Raw genomic sequence first — 19,936 nt, 5'->3', positions numbered from 1 at the left:
AAGCCATTATTTTTACAAGCAGGTGGAGAAATGAGGAACCTGATTCTCCAGTTCAATTTTCTTCTTTTTGTTGGCGTCCAGAATCTGATTGAGCTTGGCCACTTCGTCTTGCACTTCTTTGAGGGCGGCCTGCTTCTTCTGCAGGGCCGTCATGGCCACCTCCAGCTCCGACTCGGCCTGGGCCAATTTCTCCTTCTTGGGAGCCACCACCTTGGCCACACTGCGGCACACACGTCTCACGTGTCATTTTCTCACTTTTAAGTTGAATTCAATCGGACCAAGGCTATAGATGAGTGCGCATCAAGCCGGAGTATGCACGTGCCAATAATAAGGGAAGATTTCTTCCCATGGCCAGTCAACTGAAGTGATATGGAAGTTCAATATTTAAAATGGGGTACCCTCATTCAGATAATTGGGATAATTTCCGAGCCTTTGACCCTTCAGATCAAAGATCAAAGTTTAATCTGAGTGATTACCCTGAGGTGTCAGGGCCGAACATTATAAAGGTGAAAGACATTCAGTATTTCAAATGGGGTACACGCAGCGATAATTGGCAAGATTTTGAGCCCGATTCCTTGCTTCAGATCAAAGTTAGCAAAGGCGAGTTGAGTGATTATCCTGCGGTGAGGAGTGCGCTGAGAGTGATTCCTTCCAACAAGCCAACAATTGTAAACATATTCACCTCTCTCATTCAGCACAAGACTGTGATTTATCCAAAGGTAAAAGACAAAACCACGAGTCCAAGGTACAAAAGCCCCGACGGCTTTCCCGAAGCGAGCTTGTTGAACTCACACAAGTGTGTTGAACGCACCCGTCATACTTGTCCATGGCGCAGACCCACTTGCACAGGCCCTCGGCAGCGGTGGACGCGGTCCGAATCTTCTCGGGTACAAAGTCCGGGTTGCTGATGTACCTTTCTCGGATGACGGCCATGATGTTGGCGGGGATGTTGTCCCTGTCAAAGTCGCGCAAGCTCTGCAGGAACTTGAGGTCGCCCAAGAGCTTTTTGGCGGGACCCCAGTAGTCTTCCACTTTTTTGCCGCTGCCGGACGGGTCGGTCACACGGTCGGCCTTGATCTTTTTCAGAATGCAGATGGCCTCCATGACCAGCTTGACGCCGCTGGGCGGGCTCTTCATGGACTTGACCAAAGTGATGTCCTGGAGACAAAGACGTCATGTCATGCATGCAGGCATTTGACTTGGATGGAAAATATTTCATTTTCAAGACTCAAATTGTCATTTGGAATGTGCCGACTCGTGAGGGTGCGGATTTTGCCCGCGCTTACGTTCTGCGTGAGCGTATCCAGCGCCGACAGCGCCGCCTCCAAGATGGGCATGGTGACGGCCAAGTCGGCGTCGCACTCGTCTTTGATGGCCTTGGCGGCCATGGCCTGCTCGTTGGTCACGGCCTCGTCCATCTTCACCACCTTCTCCGTCTCGGCCGCTTCGGCCGATTCGCGCTCCACCTGGACCACCATCTCGTCCACCTTCTTGCACGTCTCGATCAACTGCGGCTGCAGCGCCTCCAGCTCCACCTGCATGGTGGCCACCTGCGACGACGCCGACTCCAGTTTCTCCAGACCCACCACGTAGCGACTTTTCTGCGTCATCACTTCACTGGACACAACCGGACGGGGGATGAGAAGGATCAGTGTGACATGTGACATAATAATACCGCCTTTTTTCTTTTTTCTTTTCTTTTCTTTTTTTTTTTTAAAGGAGTTAGTTACTCGTGGACCTGGCCCCTTAAAAAGTGGGAGGCTTGACATACAAACTGTTCAAATATCAGTGTGACATGTGACATAATAATACCGCCTTTTTCTTTTTTTTTTTCCTTTTCTTTTTTTTTTTTACATGGAGTTAGTTACTCATGGACCTGGCCCCTTAAAAAGTGGGAGGCATGACATACAAACTGTTCAAATGCTGCACACCTGATTTGGATGTAAATTCCCTCAAATGAAGGGTGAAAGTCTGCAGTAAAAGCACATTTTGTTTGTTTCATTTTAAATCCACTGAGGCGGTGTTTGGAGCCAAAAAAATGATGTGAACGCAAACTAAAATAAAATCAGGAACTCCCAGTACCGGGCTTGTTGGTGTGAAAGGGGCTAAAATTGTGTCCATGTCCCAATATTTATGGACCTAAGTACATTACAGTCTAGAACTTTTTGTTTTGTTTTACCAAGCACCTCATTTAAATGGTAGATATCATCTTTTTTCAAAACGGCAGAGCAGGATATGCTCACAGATTGTGACCTTACGCTCGTTTGGCGTTCAGCAAAGTCTTGAAGGTGGAGATGAGCTCCAAATAGGAAGTGGGGGTGACATAGTTGTGCCGTTGGAGCTCGTCCATGAAGCGAGCGGACAGCTGGATGGTGGAGGTGTGGAAAGTCTTGCACATGTCGATGCAGCCCTCCCGGTGCTCGTCCGACATCTCCACGTCCTCCAAGAAGCGACAGGCCACCGCCTGCAAAGCGTCCTCGGGCCACGTCTGGATGGGCGGGGCGATATAATTCATTCATTCGACAAAAGCAAAAACGCAGATGTGCAATAGTTCATCTGATGCACTAATTAGCACACATGAAATCAAGGGCTATTTAACATGGCAGTGCCGACCTGGAACCAGTTAATGGTGCAGCAGTTGATGAGCGCCGGGAAGCGCCTGAGCCTGTTCCGAAAGGCGTCTCCGATGGGACTCATGGCCAAAACGATGTGCATCTGTGAGCGGCAGCGCTCCACAAACATGTTGAAGAGCGCCAAGTTGCTGCCGTCCGTCTGCTTCTCGCGTTCGCGCTGGCGGTCCAGCACTCGCATTTTCTCAATCACCTCTTGCTTCTCGTCAACTGCAAACAGGTTCGGCACCTGGAAAACCGACCCAGGGGAACAAACCGCATCGACTTGTCAAACATTTTGCTAATTTTGCAGCACGACGGCGCAAAAAGAAAAACTGCTGCCTTACAACTGCGATCCTGGTGTGCTTACGAGAAAACATTTGGAGGAGTCACATGCAATGTGTTCTACCACATTTTTACTTTTCACGGAAGAAGACGATTGCCAATATCACTATTTTATAATAATACTAAGACAAACGGACGACAAGTAAAGAAAGAGCGAGGACAGTTGAGTGGCGGTTGGCCCTATTCGTTGGCTGTACGCATGCCTATCCATGACAAAGACTCTCCACGCTTTGCTTTTTCATCCACAGGTACATGTGGAATTCTAAATATAGTTACTGGTAAGTAATATTGTAAAACGTACGATATATTCTGAACACGCTCTTTTTTTCAACTTAATTTCTGTTGTGAAAGCTTGCGTGCATTTTTGGTGACAGAGACTCTCTATTACGATCCACATTATAGAGATTTGTTTGGGTGATGTACAGATAAAAATGTTGATATATTATACAAATATAGTAAAGCGTTCCTGCCAGATTGTGAGTGCAGTTTTTTTGATGGTTACAGCTGGCTGCAGCGATGTGTCTGGACCATTTTTATCTGTGACAGCATAAGAAATTGGATTCCTCCCGTCAGCGAAAATTCCGTAATTGGTAAGGCTTGGTGGCGGCCACCTGAGTCTCGCTTCTAACTGAAACGTATAATTCTGTTGGGAAAGCTCATGCGATATGACCAGGTGGCATTTTTGATTGGCAGCTCCATCTGCAATTCTGTGACATCATTCGGCTGCAATTCGAATCGCTGCAAAACCAGGGGCCGACGGCCATCCACTGAGGCGGGTTCAAGCCCTAACCCTGACCTTGCCCACCGACATGAACCCCTTTCACTTACCTCGCCCGTGTTCAGCATGTTACCAATGTCCTCCAGGAAGGACTCCATTTTGATCTGGGTGTCGGTGAAGAGGAAGACGCCGTGAGCTTCGCCCGACGTGGACCTGGTCATGATCAGCTTCAGGTCGTCATGCCACTCCACCATGCCGTAGGTCTTGGAGATCTCCACCTGGAAGAGCTCCGCCTCGGCCATGTGGGCCGCCAAGCGGGTCAGGGACTGCCGCCCGCTGCCGCCCACGCCCACCAGAAGGGCGTGTCCGCTGGGTTGCTTGAGGATGCGGGAGATGCGGGAGACGTGCTCAATGGCGAAGCGGAACAGCACCAGGTTCATGGGCGCCTTGCTGATGGTGTTGTACTCATCCAGGTGCGACTCCACAACTTGCCGCAGCTGATCCAGGTCCAGCACCTCGCGGTAGCTGCGGTCGTCACCCTTGGGGTCGTGGAAGTCGCAGAACATCAGGCTGCGCAGGTCGTCCTCGGTGACCTCTCCATCCTGGTCCTGGTCCAGATTCTGGAAGAGCTGATGGAAGTTCACCTCCATGTGAGCTTTGAACACCTCATGCAAATGGCTCACGAGCCACGAGCGGTCCGAGTCTTGGACGAGACGATCGTAGTACACCCTCAGGACCTGAAGGACGACCGCGGTGGATGAGGGAAACAGATACGGCCACTTGCAAACTTTTGATATTCCGTTTTCCGGTCCTGTCCTACCTCATGCACCCAGAGTCGTTTGATGATGGACGGATCCTCTGCAGTATCGGGGCGCGACAAGCAGATGCCCTGGATGACGCGAGAAATGTCACGGAGGTTGAACAAGTAGTGGGACTTTTGAGGGGTGGGCAGGAGGTTTTTGGTTGCTTCCTTGTACACGGACATGGTGCCCCTCACAATCTGAGCGGTCAGCGACGCAAATGGCTTCGGGAAAGAAAACCTAAAAAGGGAAACATTGGCAAATTGCTTGTAGCTTGCTAGTGCAATCAGAACACATGACTCCAGTCCGAAAGGCTTTCGGGTGGCTCCCAGTCAGTCAGCTGTAGAATACGTTTTAAAATTCTGCTACTGGTCTATAATTCACTGAATGGTTTGAGTCCTGAATACATTAAAGAAATGTTGACTGAATATAAACCCATTTAGTTCAATGCAAACATGGTGAAGCGGCATTCAGTGGTTATGCTGCACACAAAAGGAATGAGCTGGCAAGAGAAGTGAAGTCGGCCGTGAGTGCCAATGCCAGCCAGGTTTTTCTCCCCTAACATACCCTTGATTGAGGTCTTTGAAAAACATTTCAAATCAATTTCACTAGACGGTCTTTTAGTCATTTCAGACATTTCATTGCTTTCATTTGCTTTGAAATGTGTGTGTAGTTACCGTATGGCAAAGTGCCAGTGTATGATCCTGGAGAATATGGTATACATGGTCTTCTCGTCAAAATCGTTAATGGTAAGCATGTTGAAGTGGCGCAGGTAACGCGGCGTCACGGGATTTCGCCCTCCACCTGGGGAACGACATAACAAGGACTCAAAGCTGCAACGTCAATTGAGAATTATCATTCATTTTGAATATTTCACCCATTTTGCACCTTTTTTTTCCTCAACACACTCAAAGCATTCCGACTTGTAACTGCTCAGTTTATTCATGACACACACACAGAACGTGTCGCCAATTGTCACATTTTTCAGGATTCCACATCACCGTGACAACAAGGAATTTCAAATTGCTCAGCTCATTCAGGACAACGGAGTGAACTCGTTATCACATTCCACCAATTTCTACACTGAAGCCTTTCGGGCTTCAAACTGTTCCGCAATTTCAGGACATCCTTCGAAATTTTTTTTTCCCCCCTACATTCAAAAAATTTGGGGGAAAATTGTTTTAGTATTCCACATTTTCTGTGACAGCGAGACATATCACGGTCTCCTCCTGCCATCCTTCTCAGTGGCTTCAACATGCACTACTCACCAGGCGGGCCCATGGCACACATGACCTGAATATCCACCAGCTTAATCATGGCGCAGTCCTTCAGGTCGTACCAGTTCCAGTGGTCGAGCCACTGGCGCAGCAGTTCCACAGGGGGCTGGGCGCCATACACCTCCCTGGCAGGCATGTTCACGTCATCCACAAATATCACCTGATCCAAAAACACACCACACCACAGTAAATGACAGCAGCGTGTTTACTTGCAATGACTGCGTGTCAGTCAACTCATACCATTTTCTGCCCCATGGGAGGACCAAAGACTCCTTTGCGCCGCTTGTCCAGCTTGGACATGATAATATTCTGAGTCTGGGCGGCTGTGGTCTGGGCTGAGAAATTGATAAACAACGGGTTGTACACCTCCTTGTCCACATGATTCAGCAGGAAATCCTGCAGGGAAAGTCAACATTCACAACAAATAGGCACACAAACGACAAATAAAATAAAACACGCTGCGTTATCCACACAAAAATAAAACTAAAAATACGAACGTACATCGTTGCATGACCAGAGCGGCAGTCGCGTAATTGAGACAGCACTTACGGTGATGTAAACACTCTTGCCGGTGCCGGTGGGGCCGATGAAGATGGTGGGCTTCTGGTTGGTGACCAGGAGCTTCATGAGCGCCATGTAGCGCACCGTGTTCTCCGTGGGCACGATGATCTCGTTAAACTCCATGTCCTTGGACAGCGGGGGGGCGCCCTTCAGCTCCTCCGTCCATGGCTCCCATCTACCCGGGCCCTGAAGGAGTTTGGGGGAAGGCTGTTCATTTCTCATCACCTTTGTGGACAATGTGCACAGACTGGCCATTGATCGGTTGCAAAGACACGCCAAAGATGCTGGAGCCACATTGAGCACAAAGCCTCCTTTCCATCTGTCGTCAACAACGGGAACAAGAAGAGGAGCCGTCTCGCCGAGACATTTTTGTTTGTTTTCATTGCGACATTTCTTTTTTTTTGTTTTTTTTAGTTGAGTACTTTTTTATGAACAATACGATTTATGTTCACAATTTCAATAGATTTAAATATTGAATAATAACGTGAAAATGTATTGATGAAACCTGCTGTTACATCAACCAATGCAGAGTTTGAAAATCCTGAATTTTCTTGTTTTTTCCAAGTCAGCTTTACCTGCTGGGCCTATTTATTTATTTATTTATTTGTCCCTTTATTACTTCATAACAACTGTTTTGTATATTTGCATAGCATAATTATTCCAAATAGAATTGCCTTGTAGTCCAGATGGGACAACATTTCCAATGTTTTTATGAACTTTCTGTTGTGTTCAGGGTCAAATTTACAAGGTGATTAAAAACGAATTGACATCAAAGCAAAATGGAAGCTATTCTGCTGGCCCTACTTTGTTCCCTCCTTTTTTAATGAATATGTATTTATTTTGGCAAATTATTAAAAGGATTTCTAAATTGTTTTCCTGTTTTCAACCAATGTATATATAATTTTTTTTATTTTTTTTTTTTAATAAATATTTAAAACATAAATTTATTTGCTTGTGTGTATTATTTTAAAATGTGTGTTTTTTTTTTTTTTTTTTATTTTACCGCAGGTCACATTGATGCATGAGCACTTTCGGTTTGCCTAACAAATGAACCCAACAGGAGCGTTGGTCAGTTTCCCCTTGATACGTTCCTTCGAGCTTCTCCAGCGAAGGAAGACAGACCTCTTTCATGAACCGGTACTGGTAGACCGTGTCCTCGGTCGGCAACGGCACCGTCAGCTGCTTTTCGGGCGGCCCCACGGTGGTCAGGATGGCGTGGGACGAGCGGGTCTCGTCGCTAAGCGGACCGCTCAGTATCTCCCTGACCATGTGGTCGAATTTCAGGCGGCCTGCATCGTTGCAGCTGGCGCCCACCGACCAAACCAGGCAGAAGACGAAGATGCCCTGTGTGATGAATGAAGTCTTCTTGAACAATGTGAAGACAAAGTGTCTTCAAACCCCACCGGTCACTCAGACACTCAGGGGTTCGGGGTTCAGGTCAGGGGTTAGGGTTCGGGTTAGGGGTTAGGGTTATCATGAAGGGGAAAAAAATCATAAAATATCCACTGGAAGTATTGCTCCATTCCAGATAGCCAATAACTAGACTACCGTTGTGTTTAAGACTATTCCACAAATAATTGAGCAACCACGACACAAAAGACTGCAGAATTTACTTCCAAAGTTCTATAATGGTATCAAAGTTTGCTATCATTGTTCAAATGAGTGTACTGTAGTATTAATATCGGATAAATGTTCCGAGCAGTCATTAAAGCGTAGAACCAGCGGAGACGTTTTTGTTGTGCGGAGGGAAAAGAACAGCGGGAATTCTGTGGTAATTGCAAATTACAGTCCCATGGCAGTTCCTGCCGTTAAAAGGTTGATTAATTGACCGATTATCATAACCATGACCAGCTGGGAAACACGGGAGACAAAGTTGGTTGGCTTTTTACACTGACATGCTCCATGGGGGGACGAAAGCAGTGGTTGAAAGACATGAGACCGGGGCAAAAAAAAACACCGGGAATACAAGAAAGGGCTCGGCTACTGAAAAGGTAAATTTATTACTGTAGGGGTCCCGAGCGCAGAGAAATTTCAGCTAAAGTGAGATGAATGTGGGCTTGTGATGGATCTTGTGATTAAGGGCTGCACAAATAAACATTCGAGCGGAATTATTGAACAGCACACACCAAGCTGCCCGCAGGCGTGTCAATCTTGGACATACGAACCTCCAGCCAAGAGCAGATGTCATTGTCATTCATGCGCTTCATCACAGCGGCGTCGTGAAACTCTTCCATCATGCAGTCCATCAAATTCATCAGAGACTTGACCAGATTGCTGTCGGATGTCGGCGACAACTCCTGAAAGAATGGAAATGAAAAAGGCGCTGTCGTTGGATGATGCCGCACCAGGAGGGGCGGGGCTCCAAAAACAAAGCAAGCTTAGCTGACTACAATGGAGTCAAGGTCCCAGTTTACGGCACCGTTGTGGCTTTGCGAATCAGCTCCAGGCAGGCTGGCAGCACGCGTTCGAAAAGGCCTCCGATGAGCTCTTTGTGGGCCGCCGTGACCGTGCCGGGCAGGACGTTGAACCAGGACAGCATGAGAGGATGCCAGCCCAGCATGTGCGGCTCCATGTAGATCATTCCACAACGGGACACCTGCAAACATCAAGTATTTGCCTTCTATTGAATTCTTTCTGGGATATGTGTTCTGCTAATATGAGCGCAGAAAAAAAACATAGGTGCAGAAATTGTGAAAAAGGTCTCTCACAGTAGCCGGTGATGCGACTTCCAGGTCCATGGGTTCGAAGATGAGGCTCATCTGCGGGGACATCTGAATGATTTCGCCGCTCATCAGACATAGCTTCTTGTTGTCGTCCAGCACCGTGTTCATGTTCTCGATCCACACGGCATCCACTGGGCCGTCAAAGATCAGCCACTTTCTGTCGGGGGTCTGGCGAAACACGCGAGGGCCGTAAAAACGGTGGGACAACATGGCACGTGCATTGGTTTCTGTCATTCAAAAGTTAGGGACCGGACTGACTGTGTTTCGTGAGGTCGTGGACAGTACAACGGGCTCGGCACCTTTTGGTGCTCTCAAAATAAATGTATTAGGAGTGACGGCACCCTGACTTCTCACTCCGCACACCTTCACCTTTTTTAACTAACCTTGCAGCCCATGTCAAGCAGCTTGGTGAGTTGGATGTGTTCTATTTTCTTGAAATTTAAATACGATGTTTTGAGATTGCGAACTGTTCCAAAAGTGTTCCAGATATGTGGAACAGTCGTGTGCTTGCTTATACTGTATATATGATGTTTTTGTTTTTTTTAATAGTATTGATGCTAGCTATGCATAATGGTGGCGTGATTAAGTCGATAAGCCCCCACTGAAGGCCCGGGTAGCAAATGCATGGCCTGGCACTGGATTAACTGTGAAAAGAAATTGAAGAAGCAAGCGAGCTCACACAGCCCTCCTACGTGTGTTAAAACACACAGATTTTTTGGGTAACGTATTAATGGAGATTTAAAGTTTCCAAAAAGAGACTCAGAGAGCTCAAGAGGAGCCGACTGTATTTTCCACTAAATCCTTTAATCCTTCGCGCATATTGAATCAACGTCTTTCCGTTGTTTGAAGGTCAGAAAAGAATGGAGAGTCACAAGTTGCGGTGGCAGAAGAAGGTTCGACAGACGCATTTCGTTAAGTCCCATGCGATCTTAACACAAGTTAGCTGATAAATCGGGTGGCGGATGGCATCTTGATTTGTGCTCATCAAAAAGACAACAGAAGACTGCTCACCTGAAGCCATCTAGTGTGTGTGTGTGCGTGTGTGTGTGTGGGATGTGATAACCAGTGCATAGTAGAGGAACTGTCTTACTTGCGAGGAGGCAAAGTTTCTGTAGCTGACAGCCAGGATGCCGTCGGACCATTCGTGAGAAACTGGGTCGAACTGACCATACAGTTGTCCCATGGTGATGGATTTAGGATTGATCACTGTGATCTGCACTTCGTTTTCCTCCATCAGGCCCTGATGAGGAAAACAGTTCCAAAGGAAAAAAAAAGGGTGTTTTCCAGGGGGACTGGAACGGATTAATGGCATTTCAATATGTCTTGATAAGGAACAAAGACTTGATACCCAAAGGAGTAGATTAAATTAGGAGCTTGGTCACGGAATGAAATAAACTGAATTGGTGAGTTGCAAATGGGCTTTTTAACTTTTGTCGTAGATTTGACGTCAGGATGACCGCCTGCTTGACACAAAAAATCCAGGATGAGAAGCCAAAAGAGCAATACAGTAGACAACATTTCAAGACGATGATAGAACAAGTTCCACAAAGAGAAGAGAAAATGTAATTTTTGGGGTGGGGGGCATTTGTTTGTTTTTGACATGATAAGTGGCTGCGCAGCGAAGAGGAAGACAGTGATGAATGCGGCTTTCCCTGACGTTCTATCAGCAGGCCTTCACGTGTCTCCTCGCCGGGCTGCAACTCAGCCATGTCAACACAACTCGCCAGTTGTGCCAGATTGATAGCGATGGCAAACACAACAACTTTGACAAATTGGATGGACATATTTACTAGGTACTGAGCACAAAACAATTTGATTTCATTTTTTGGGAGCGAGCAAGCGTTGGAAGGTTTCCCTGATAAACAGGCAATCAAAAACTATTCGTTAAGATGGTCTTGACAAATCGGCCGGGTTACGGCAGTGGAATACATGAGTCGAAATCTGAGGATGAGAAGGGGAAGAGCAACCAAGCGAGCAGTGAAGGCATTTACATCAGCTATTGATCAACACTTTGTGACATGTCAAAAGTCAAAAAAAAAAGGAAGGGCGAAACTACACGTCAGGCCTCACTTGCCCTCTGCCAGAATATCTTTACTGACAACTCTATAAATCACCACAGTCAGCCATTTGTTGCCTCTGGCCTGCAGTCAGATAGGGGGATCGCACTCCTAAGCCTCCATGTTAACTTGACTTTTTGTTTCTGTACTTCAGTATTCATTTTTTAACTTGTATCTAAGCAAAGGAGTCGAATCAACACTGCTCCTTTTACCAGAGACTTTTTTTTTTGGATCAAGTATCTGTACTTCTACTTAATGTACAGAGTGTGAGTACATTTTCCAGCTCAGCGGCTACCCTACCTTTACGCAGACGTCGTGAAGGGCCGCCGAGAGCACACGGTAGGCACAGGTCTTGCCCCCGAAGGGTTCGCCCACCAGCATGAATCCGTGCCTCACGATCATCATCTCGTACACTTGCAGGATCTTCTCGATGAAGAAGTCGGTAACTTGCAGGTTCATGATGTCGCAGTTTTCCTTGACGGCTTCCAGCAAAGTGCTGTAGTCTCGTTTCGGGAGCGTGACGCCGGGGAAAAGGTCCGACGTGATACCCTGACGGAAAGACAAAAACCGGAAGACTAGAGTATTTGAAACATAGGACACACACAAGCTCTTAAGCGATTCAATAGAATGAAAGCCTTTTATTGTCATTGTATGGGCACATACTGGACAATGAAACTGGGATGTAATAAACATACAACCTACGTGTTTTCAAACCAGTGGCTCCCAAACTGTAGCTTGAAGGTGCGCTAAATAATTTATACCATTTGAAAAAGTACCTGCCTACTGTACATTTGGGGTCTGGTGTAAAATAAAACAGTTACAACTCCACCATCTGCGATTCGCTAACCTGTCTATGGCTTCCCATGATGTGTTAGCATTAGCATTAAGCCAGCGAAACCATCAGATATCCCTGCAAGACTAAAATATCAATAGGCAGATTGTGATACAACAGGACATTTTCTACAAAAGGTATGTTTTCAAGAATAAACTTTTTCTTTTTTTTTTGAGTGGGGCAATGATGGAGGTTTTTTTTTTTTGTTTTTGTTTTTTTTACATACCCCAAACAATTGGAGGTCCTGGGCCAGAAACTTTGGAAGATTCACATCAATAATGGATCTGAGTAGCAAAGTGTCTTCGTTCTCGTCCGGAAACGCAAGCTGCAATGCAAAAAAAATCAGCACCCTACAATGCATGTCACATGACTGCCGATCCATCCATTTTGCCCAATATATAGGACTCCTACTTTGACCCAGATCAGCCTAAATTGGAAGCACATATCCCCGCTTGTATATAGATGGGCAACACTAAAATGTCAAGCTTTTTCTACTGGAATCTCAAATGTGACCTTCATTGTGAGGGTTTCACATGAAAAAGGGTGCAGGGGCCTGTTTCAAGCTTTACTTTTTTACACACTGCCAATAAAATAAATGCTACGAATTGTGTTTGCGATTACCACCACAAACAATGGGCGTGACCACGCCTACCTTGAGGTTTCCTGCGGCAGTCAGCACGGACTTGACGGCCCTCATCCCGTAGTCGTAGTGATGCTGCGACGAAAGCTGCTCCGAGCACAGGCGATAGGTCGCCACAATCTTCACCGAGAGGGGCCGCGCGGTCACAAAGCCGCACGAGTAGAGCACGATCTCCGCGATCAAGGCGTAGTCCGGTACCATCATGGCCACGGTCCTGAACAGCGCCTGATTGGCATCGATATGTGTGATTGAATGTTTGTCCCGTTCAACACATGGCTGACGAGTGACCGAGGCTCTTTGGCTCACAATTTTAGATCGCAACATGAAGTGAAAATCAACCCTGCAGTGGCCCCTAAATTGGTAAGTTCGGGCCCTCGCAAGTCCTGGGTAGCGGCAGATACCTTGAGATTGTCCGGAAGTTCGGAGCGCCCGGCGTAACCGGGGTTCATGGTGATGAACACGGCACAGGACGGGTCCAGGGACAGTTCTGTTCCTTCGAACATCAGCAGCTTGGCATGGGCAGCGATTCCTGAAGTGTGGCAGTGGCACAGCGGTTCGTGACCATCTCGATACATCGATAACGCACAAGCCGACTGCTTCTCAACCTAACCTCTGTTCGTCACTGAAAAACTCAACTTCCGTTTTGGAGTAAGGATGGAATATTACAAAGGAGACTTTTTGAATTTTGAGTGGGGAAATGATTGACATATGAAACAAACCAACCTCTCTGTATCGTGAGGATCTGCTGAGCCACCACGGACAGCACTTCCAAGTCAATTCTGTTAAACTCGTCAAAGCAGGCCCAGGCTCCACAAGACAAAAGGCCCTGGTCACAGATGCATTCAAGATCATACATGTCAGAGAAATTTGAAGGACACATACATTATTATGTGTTTTTCTTTCACAATTCACAACACTTCAGAGATGTATTCCTATTTCTGTCTTTCTGAAATGAGTATGTGTGTGTGTGTGTGTGTGTGTGTGTGTGTGTGTGTGTGTGTGTGTGTGTGTGTGTCGACAGGGAAATTCTTTGCCAATGGGGAATCAGGCTTTTGTTACTATGACAACCGGGTGCCGGCCTGGGCTTTGAGACTCCCAGCAGCTTCTACTTGAGAAAGCAGAGCCCACAATGTAGTAGGAGGAAAACTAGCACGTGTCAAGATGATGAAAGCATTTTCACCCAAGGGGGCAGCACTTTAGAGTACATACAGTGGACAAATCACCAAATACCCACCCCACCATCCCTTTGACACTGAGCATATGAACGAGCAATCAAGTCTGTGCTGCTTATTAGAAGCTAACGCTTGTGCAGCCAAGAAAACCCGATGCAGCTCTGCTTACCTAATGAACCTGAAAGGGGAGAGCTTCTGACAGGCCGTGACCTGAAAATAACAGATCTTTGCCAACCTGGCTACGAATCATGGGGAACTTGGAATGAGGGCGCTATTATGCAAATTGTAACAATACAGTTCAGCAAAAGAGAATGGTACTCACTTTAAAGAATTTTCCGAGCGCGATGTAGTCGAGTCCATCGGAGCAGTTGAAGACCACACACTGCTTGGCGACAGCCTTGGCCAAGTCTTTGGTGGTTTCCGTTTTTCCTGTGCCTGCCGGGCCCTCTGGGGCTCCACCCAAATGGAGATGGAGGGCGCCAAACAAGGTGCTGAACGAAAAGGTGAATTGAGTCAATGTGATGAAAAAGGCAATGTTGTTTGGTCAAACTGTGCCCTCTTTTTCGTGGGTCTACTCATGAAATCCATGGATACCAAATTTCAAATTGCCCATCAGCGTCGGGGCTGAATTTTAAAAGAATTCTGAGGTAGTGCGACTGTGCCAATGAGGAGAGCAGGGAAACCCAAGTCCTCCTCTTGAGCCCCCATCCAACCTGCTTCAGATGTCTCCATCCTCCAACTCACCAGATTCAAACAATCAGCTCATCATCAAGCTTTGCAAAAGCCTGATAACGATCCTGCTCATTTGAATCAGCTGTATTGAAAGAGGGCGCCGTCTAAAACTAGGGCTCGGTTGGGGCGCTCGAGGACCGGACTTGGGCAGCTCTGTCACAGAGGGATTGCCTAGTAAAAGAAGGTGGCAGCTTTACCGGTAGCAGCGGTCAGTCAGCGGGGTAATGACCAGACGAGGGGTGTTGCCCAAGTACTCGTAACCATACGGCAAACCTGCATTGATCATCTTTGTCTGCAGATCATTTTCCTGCACAACGTAGCACAAGTCAGCCCGCTGGGTGTTTCTTGACATTGACGATTTTCAAAAATGAACGTGTTACGTACCACCCAGTAGTAGCGCAGCTGGCTGAGCCACAAAAAGTCGTGCTCGTCGCTGATTCCCTTTTGCACCAGCAAGGCCAGCACATCGCGGGCGTGGACGTCGAGTACCACGAGAGCTCCCAGAGTGACCCGGTTCTGTTTGGACAGCTTGCCCCGCACCAGCTCCACGATGTCATCAATCTGTCGGTTATTTTGAGCCAGGTAGGCGTCCAGGGCCTGAGGAGAGGGTCAAGACGAAGCCAAGATGTGACGTCCGACTGTGTGAAGTCATATTCTGAGTTCAGCTGCCGCTAATTTGTCCGTAACCGTCAAGATCCTCTCGAGAATGAACCAATAGTTGTGATAAATAAGAAGAAACATCCATCGAGGATGCATCTGGAGCTTTCTTTTCTTCATGCTGTTAACTGTCTCGCTGCACAAAGCGGAGAGCATGCTGCCAGGGCCGAATAGCAAAAATTGCAGGCAAATGTGACAGTGTAACCAGTTACAAAGGGAGAAAAATCTTCTGATCCCATGCTGCTCACATACAAAGACATTTCCAATTACCATGCTAGTTTACCGATTCCCATAACAAGTTGTCGCGTGTTGTGCATTTTATTGAGTGAATTCTTTCATCTGCTGCAGCTCAGCAAGAATTGTGCCTCCCACAAATTGACTGGTGCCCAAAGTGGCACAAGATAAGCAAGACTTTTCATCGGGTCCTCTTAAGTTTGCCACTGAACATCCGACTGCCTCAAGAGAGTGCCGCGCTCCATTGAAAACAAAGTTGATGACTCGAACGGCCGTGTTTGGAGGTCAAACAAGTCCGACAGTGTGACCCAAAGAACACCGTCCCCACAGTCCAGCAAGTCGATGGAAGCGACTGCAAAAGGTAGGTGGCCGCGTCATCACAACTTAACAGCGATGTGGTCATCGCCTGCATCTTGGAGCTTCATTATTGACAAATTCATTGCCTTGGTGCGTTCTGTCTCATTTCACCCCCATCTCACTGTCTGCAGGCTCACCTTCTGTCCTGATTTAATGGCGTCGTGGATATCCTTGGTCCAGTAGACTTGTGAGACGCACAGGACTGCCTGGCCGGGCCACGAGCGCACCCAGTCGATCCGCAAAGCTTTGGGGTACGCAATGATAGCTTCCCCGACGACCTGCGATAGATCGAGGTGGGCAGCAGTTGGCCAGTGAAACAAATCAGTCCAGCTCCGGATAGCAAAAAGGCAGAAAAAAAGGGCACCTTATGCAGAGACGCAATCATGTCGTTCTCCAGCTCCAGAAGCCATTTTTCCACCTGGCCACGGGCATTGGGAGTGCAAATGATGTCGACAAGCTGGACTTCTTCTCCCTCGCTGCTCTTCATGTGAGTGATGTCGAGGTCTTCGGTGAAGGTCACGCGAGCAATGCCCTCGAAACACTTTTTCAAGAAAGGCTGGACCCTGAATACAAGCAAAGAAGAGCGTCGTTTCATGGAGAATGTTAATCCATGGAAAATGTAGACTGTAGAGTACAAACACAAGGAGAACTGATCACATGCTAACATGCTAACATTTAACAAGATGGCAACCTGAGTATGAAAAGCCATATACGTGTTGAAGGAATGGCAGAATATGGCCTTGGAATGGTTTGAATCAGTTGAGAAAACCGGAAGGATGAGGAAAATGATCAAATGCGAACGTTATTTTGGGAGTTTGGATATTTGTTGTTCAAAACATGGGAAACGTTGGGGAAAAATGTGTTTGCGCACCATCAATAAACTGAGCCTTTTGACCATGGTATTGTCTTGTTTACCTCGTGGGGTCTTTGGTCTCGGAGAGGATTTCCAGCAGCTCCTCGTTGGACAGGAAGAAAAAGCGAGGGAAGTAGAGACGCTTCTTTTCCAAGTAGTTGTTGAGTCCTTTGAGGATCATCTCCAGATGCTCGTTGGACTTCTTTTGCCTGTCCAGCATTTGATTGATTTTGATGACGGCCAACACGTGCTTGTCCTGCCGAGTGGAAAAACGACACCAGACTTTGACATGGCAGCCATGGGAATGTTACGACAAATTTTGGGCTCTGTATTTTTGTAAACCAAAAATGGCACGTGTTCGCTGCATGCGCCACATGCTTATCTTTGAAGGGCATGAAGTGCTGCCGCCATGAGTGAAACTCCTATTATTATCTATACTGACGCTTATTTTTTTCACACTCCAGGCTCCACTTCCCTAGAAACCACTCGTCTTGCTCAACCTCAAGATTCGTCGCCCACTGTTATGGCAAAAGTGCGGGTTGTTTGAAACTGTGGAAAAATGCAGACTCTCTCCAGCACAATGAAAGTAATCAAGTGACTAAAAAAGAAAGCATCTCCTTCATTTTGTAAGGCGAATCCATGACAAAGACGCGTGCTGATACCCGCATTTGTGTGTGGTCTCCCTGCCCCTCGGTGGCCTCATTTTCTTTGCAAGTGGAGATAACGGCGCACCTTCCAGACAAAATCTATAATTTCTATTTGACGCCGAGTCCGAGCTTTCGCCTGAAATTGATGCATCTGGTTTCAGTTCCACTGAGCACGTTGTTACCCTTTGCAAACTCTTTTGAGGACGGCACCCGGCGCAGCCGTCACATTCTAGCTTCTCTCGGCTCTCTCGTGTTCGACATCTCAACCTCCCACGTTTCATGCTGATCTGTTTTTTGTTGTTGTTGTTTTTACTCTCCCATGTCACAATATTACAAGCATCACAAGTGTTAAAAAGGCCAGAATGTTTTCCATTTGTGCAGTTCTAGCACCCTCTGGTGGTTAGTTTATTTGTACAATTTAATTTGAATTAGGCAGGTTTTGGCCACCGATCTAAAGACCCATGCTAATAACCAGATAAAGGGGAACGCAAATGCTTGAGTTCCTCCACAAATTAACTCGATTCACAACGTATGCATGCATTAGCAAGTAACGGTAAGTGACTCAATATTAAGTCTTATGACATGTTTTTTCGCATGGTTCAGCAGAACACAGCATCGTGAACTACATAGACCTAGATACTTTGTGCCGCCGAGCCAATAGGAGCACAACAATAAAATGACTGGCCAAGCCTATTTCTTTGTCTTTGGTGTTAGTATGTACAAAAACCCAATAAAGTTTTTATACATAAGCTTTTTTCATTAAAATCCGATCAGCATCACCTTCAAGTGGCCGCATACTGTAGGATTTCTCAGAATAAGGCATATTTGTTGCCGATTTCTTTTCCATACTGTATGCTAATGCTAGAATGTGATGATAACAAACCACCACTGCAACAATTTCCCCCATTTTGCATTTGTCTTTTCCTAATACGCCATTTAGCCACTGCTGCATAGACAATTGAAAATAATAATAGAAGCACATCCCATTTTTTCCCCCATGAACCTATTTAACTTTAACAATGCAGCATGCCATCACCCACCCTAATGAGATGCCAACTGCCATATTGTTTGCTAAAAGAGTGATGGGGCTCTCTCAATAATGCCGCAATAAGAGCCCGTGATGAATTGCGGACTCTCTATTACGCACCCACATTTGCACGTGGACAATGCTGTGCGACGTGGAGCACAAGTGTGGCACAATGAAAAAGACAAAGATTGCCACGTTGCCCAATCGGCTCAGGCCATTTTCTGCCCCCCGCCGCACCACCCCACTATCTGAGGGCTGCATAAAAACACCATTATGGCACATAATGCTTCCATTAATGCATTAGCACTTAGCTTTCCGCTGACTAAATGCATAAAATCCAAGCTTCTTCCTTATTGTCCTCAACAACAAAAGACAAGTTTGATGAAATCTGTTTATCAGATGGCCATATTCGATCAAACTATACAGCCCATTCACACCCAATCACGTCTTTGTATGTGTATCTGGTTTGGCCAAGCTAGGGAATCCATTTTCTTTTGGGTTCCAAAAAAAAAGTCACCTTGGCCAAGTTCAAGGCTCATTTGGCTTCTTCAGCAGTGTCGGGGGTAATGCCTTACTTTTGTAATTATATCACGTTGAGGCTCTCACGGTGGAATGCAAAGCTTTTCTCAGTATATTTGTGGAATTTGATTCCAATTATTGATTGAGTCCAGGAAGGTGTTACAATCCCGGCTGCTGGGTTACCCTAAAAAAAAAAATCCCCCAAAAAGAAAATCTGTAAATTCACACTTTTCCCACTACTATTCAAAGCAAGCATGTTTGGTTCATAAAAGACTCTTAAGGGTATGTGTCGTGCAATTCGTATGTGTCCTGCAACTCGTCGCCTGACGTTGTCTATGAAAGGCTCATAGCTAACGAGCGTTATGGTAAACGGATGCTTGGACGGCTTGGGGCTGGCATGGGGAGAGGGTGATACGGCGCCATGCGCACTTACCGCAGCAACTTGCTTCATGGTGTCCTTCCAGGTTTTGTCCACATTGGTGAAGCGCCGTCCCTCTTCGGGCATCTGAGCCATGATGTCGGGCGAGCTGAAGATGGGCTCCAGGTAAAGCCACGTGGACTGAACCTTCAGCCATTCGTCCAGGATCTCCTGGAGAAGCAGCAACGTGCCCTCCCAATTGCTGCAAGGACAACAACATAATCTTCACGGCCTTTTGTTCTCTGCCAATTTTTTTTTTTTTAAAGTGAATTTATTTCTGCCCAACGTCCAGAATCCCAACCCCACACTGAGTTTCTCTGCCCATGACTGACATATCGGCCGGGTGAAGGTCCACCACTTTCAAGCAATCGCCAAACTACTTCAGACACTGTCACGTCAAAGCTAACACAATGTTGAAAACACAGGTGAATTTGTCAACAAAATTAGGGACTTAAAAGTAGAGAATGACGAAACAATCGTTTCTTTCGACGTCACAGCCCTGTTCACCTCGGTGCCCACAGCCAGGGCTGTAGAGGCTGTTAGAAGAAAACTTTTAGATGACAAAACGCTAGCTGAAAGAACTAAACTGTTGCCGGAACACATTTGTGAACTGTTAGAAATATGCCTCAACACAACTTACTTCAAATTCAGGGACACGTTTTACCACCAGGTCTTTGGATGGGCCATGGGATCCCCTGTGTCTCCCATTGTGGCCAACTTGTACATGGAAGAATTTGAAAATTTGGCAATGTCTTCAT

At 46.7% G+C, this 19,936-nt stretch overlaps 1 protein-coding gene across 1 annotated transcript in view; it reads right to left on the bottom strand.

Moving 5' to 3' along the window:
- Positions 1 to 19,936, bottom strand: part of LOC109517569 (dynein, axonemal, heavy chain 7) — a 50,217-nt gene that overhangs the window by 17,964 nt on the left and 12,317 nt on the right. The window contains 28 exon segments of the mRNA XM_019872795.1: positions 40 to 220; positions 812 to 1,158; positions 1,287 to 1,617; positions 2,259 to 2,488; positions 2,614 to 2,859; positions 3,783 to 4,409; positions 4,493 to 4,712; positions 5,150 to 5,276; positions 5,741 to 5,909; positions 5,990 to 6,145; positions 6,299 to 6,496; positions 7,433 to 7,654; positions 8,476 to 8,607; positions 8,730 to 8,906; positions 9,019 to 9,201; positions 10,124 to 10,273; positions 11,391 to 11,639; positions 12,149 to 12,247; positions 12,575 to 12,787; positions 12,964 to 13,091; positions 13,286 to 13,388; positions 14,057 to 14,225; positions 14,664 to 14,773; positions 14,851 to 15,063; positions 15,852 to 15,992; positions 16,079 to 16,277; positions 16,630 to 16,823; positions 19,194 to 19,380. Of these exon segments, the coding sequence (XP_019728354.1) occupies positions 40 to 220; positions 812 to 1,158; positions 1,287 to 1,617; positions 2,259 to 2,488; positions 2,614 to 2,859; positions 3,783 to 4,409; positions 4,493 to 4,712; positions 5,150 to 5,276; positions 5,741 to 5,909; positions 5,990 to 6,145; positions 6,299 to 6,496; positions 7,433 to 7,654; positions 8,476 to 8,607; positions 8,730 to 8,906; positions 9,019 to 9,201; positions 10,124 to 10,273; positions 11,391 to 11,639; positions 12,149 to 12,247; positions 12,575 to 12,787; positions 12,964 to 13,091; positions 13,286 to 13,388; positions 14,057 to 14,225; positions 14,664 to 14,773; positions 14,851 to 15,063; positions 15,852 to 15,992; positions 16,079 to 16,277; positions 16,630 to 16,823; positions 19,194 to 19,380 (5,701 nt within the window).

Source organism: Hippocampus comes, unplaced genomic scaffold (genome assembly GCF_001891065.2).
Source record: "Hippocampus comes isolate QL1 unplaced genomic scaffold, H_comes_QL1_v1.1 scaffold242, whole genome shotgun sequence".
NCBI classification, from domain to species: domain Eukaryota; kingdom Metazoa; phylum Chordata; class Actinopteri; order Syngnathiformes; family Syngnathidae; genus Hippocampus; species Hippocampus comes.
Note: the sequence above shows the minus strand (reverse complement) of the source record. Positions and strands in the feature narration are given on the sequence as shown.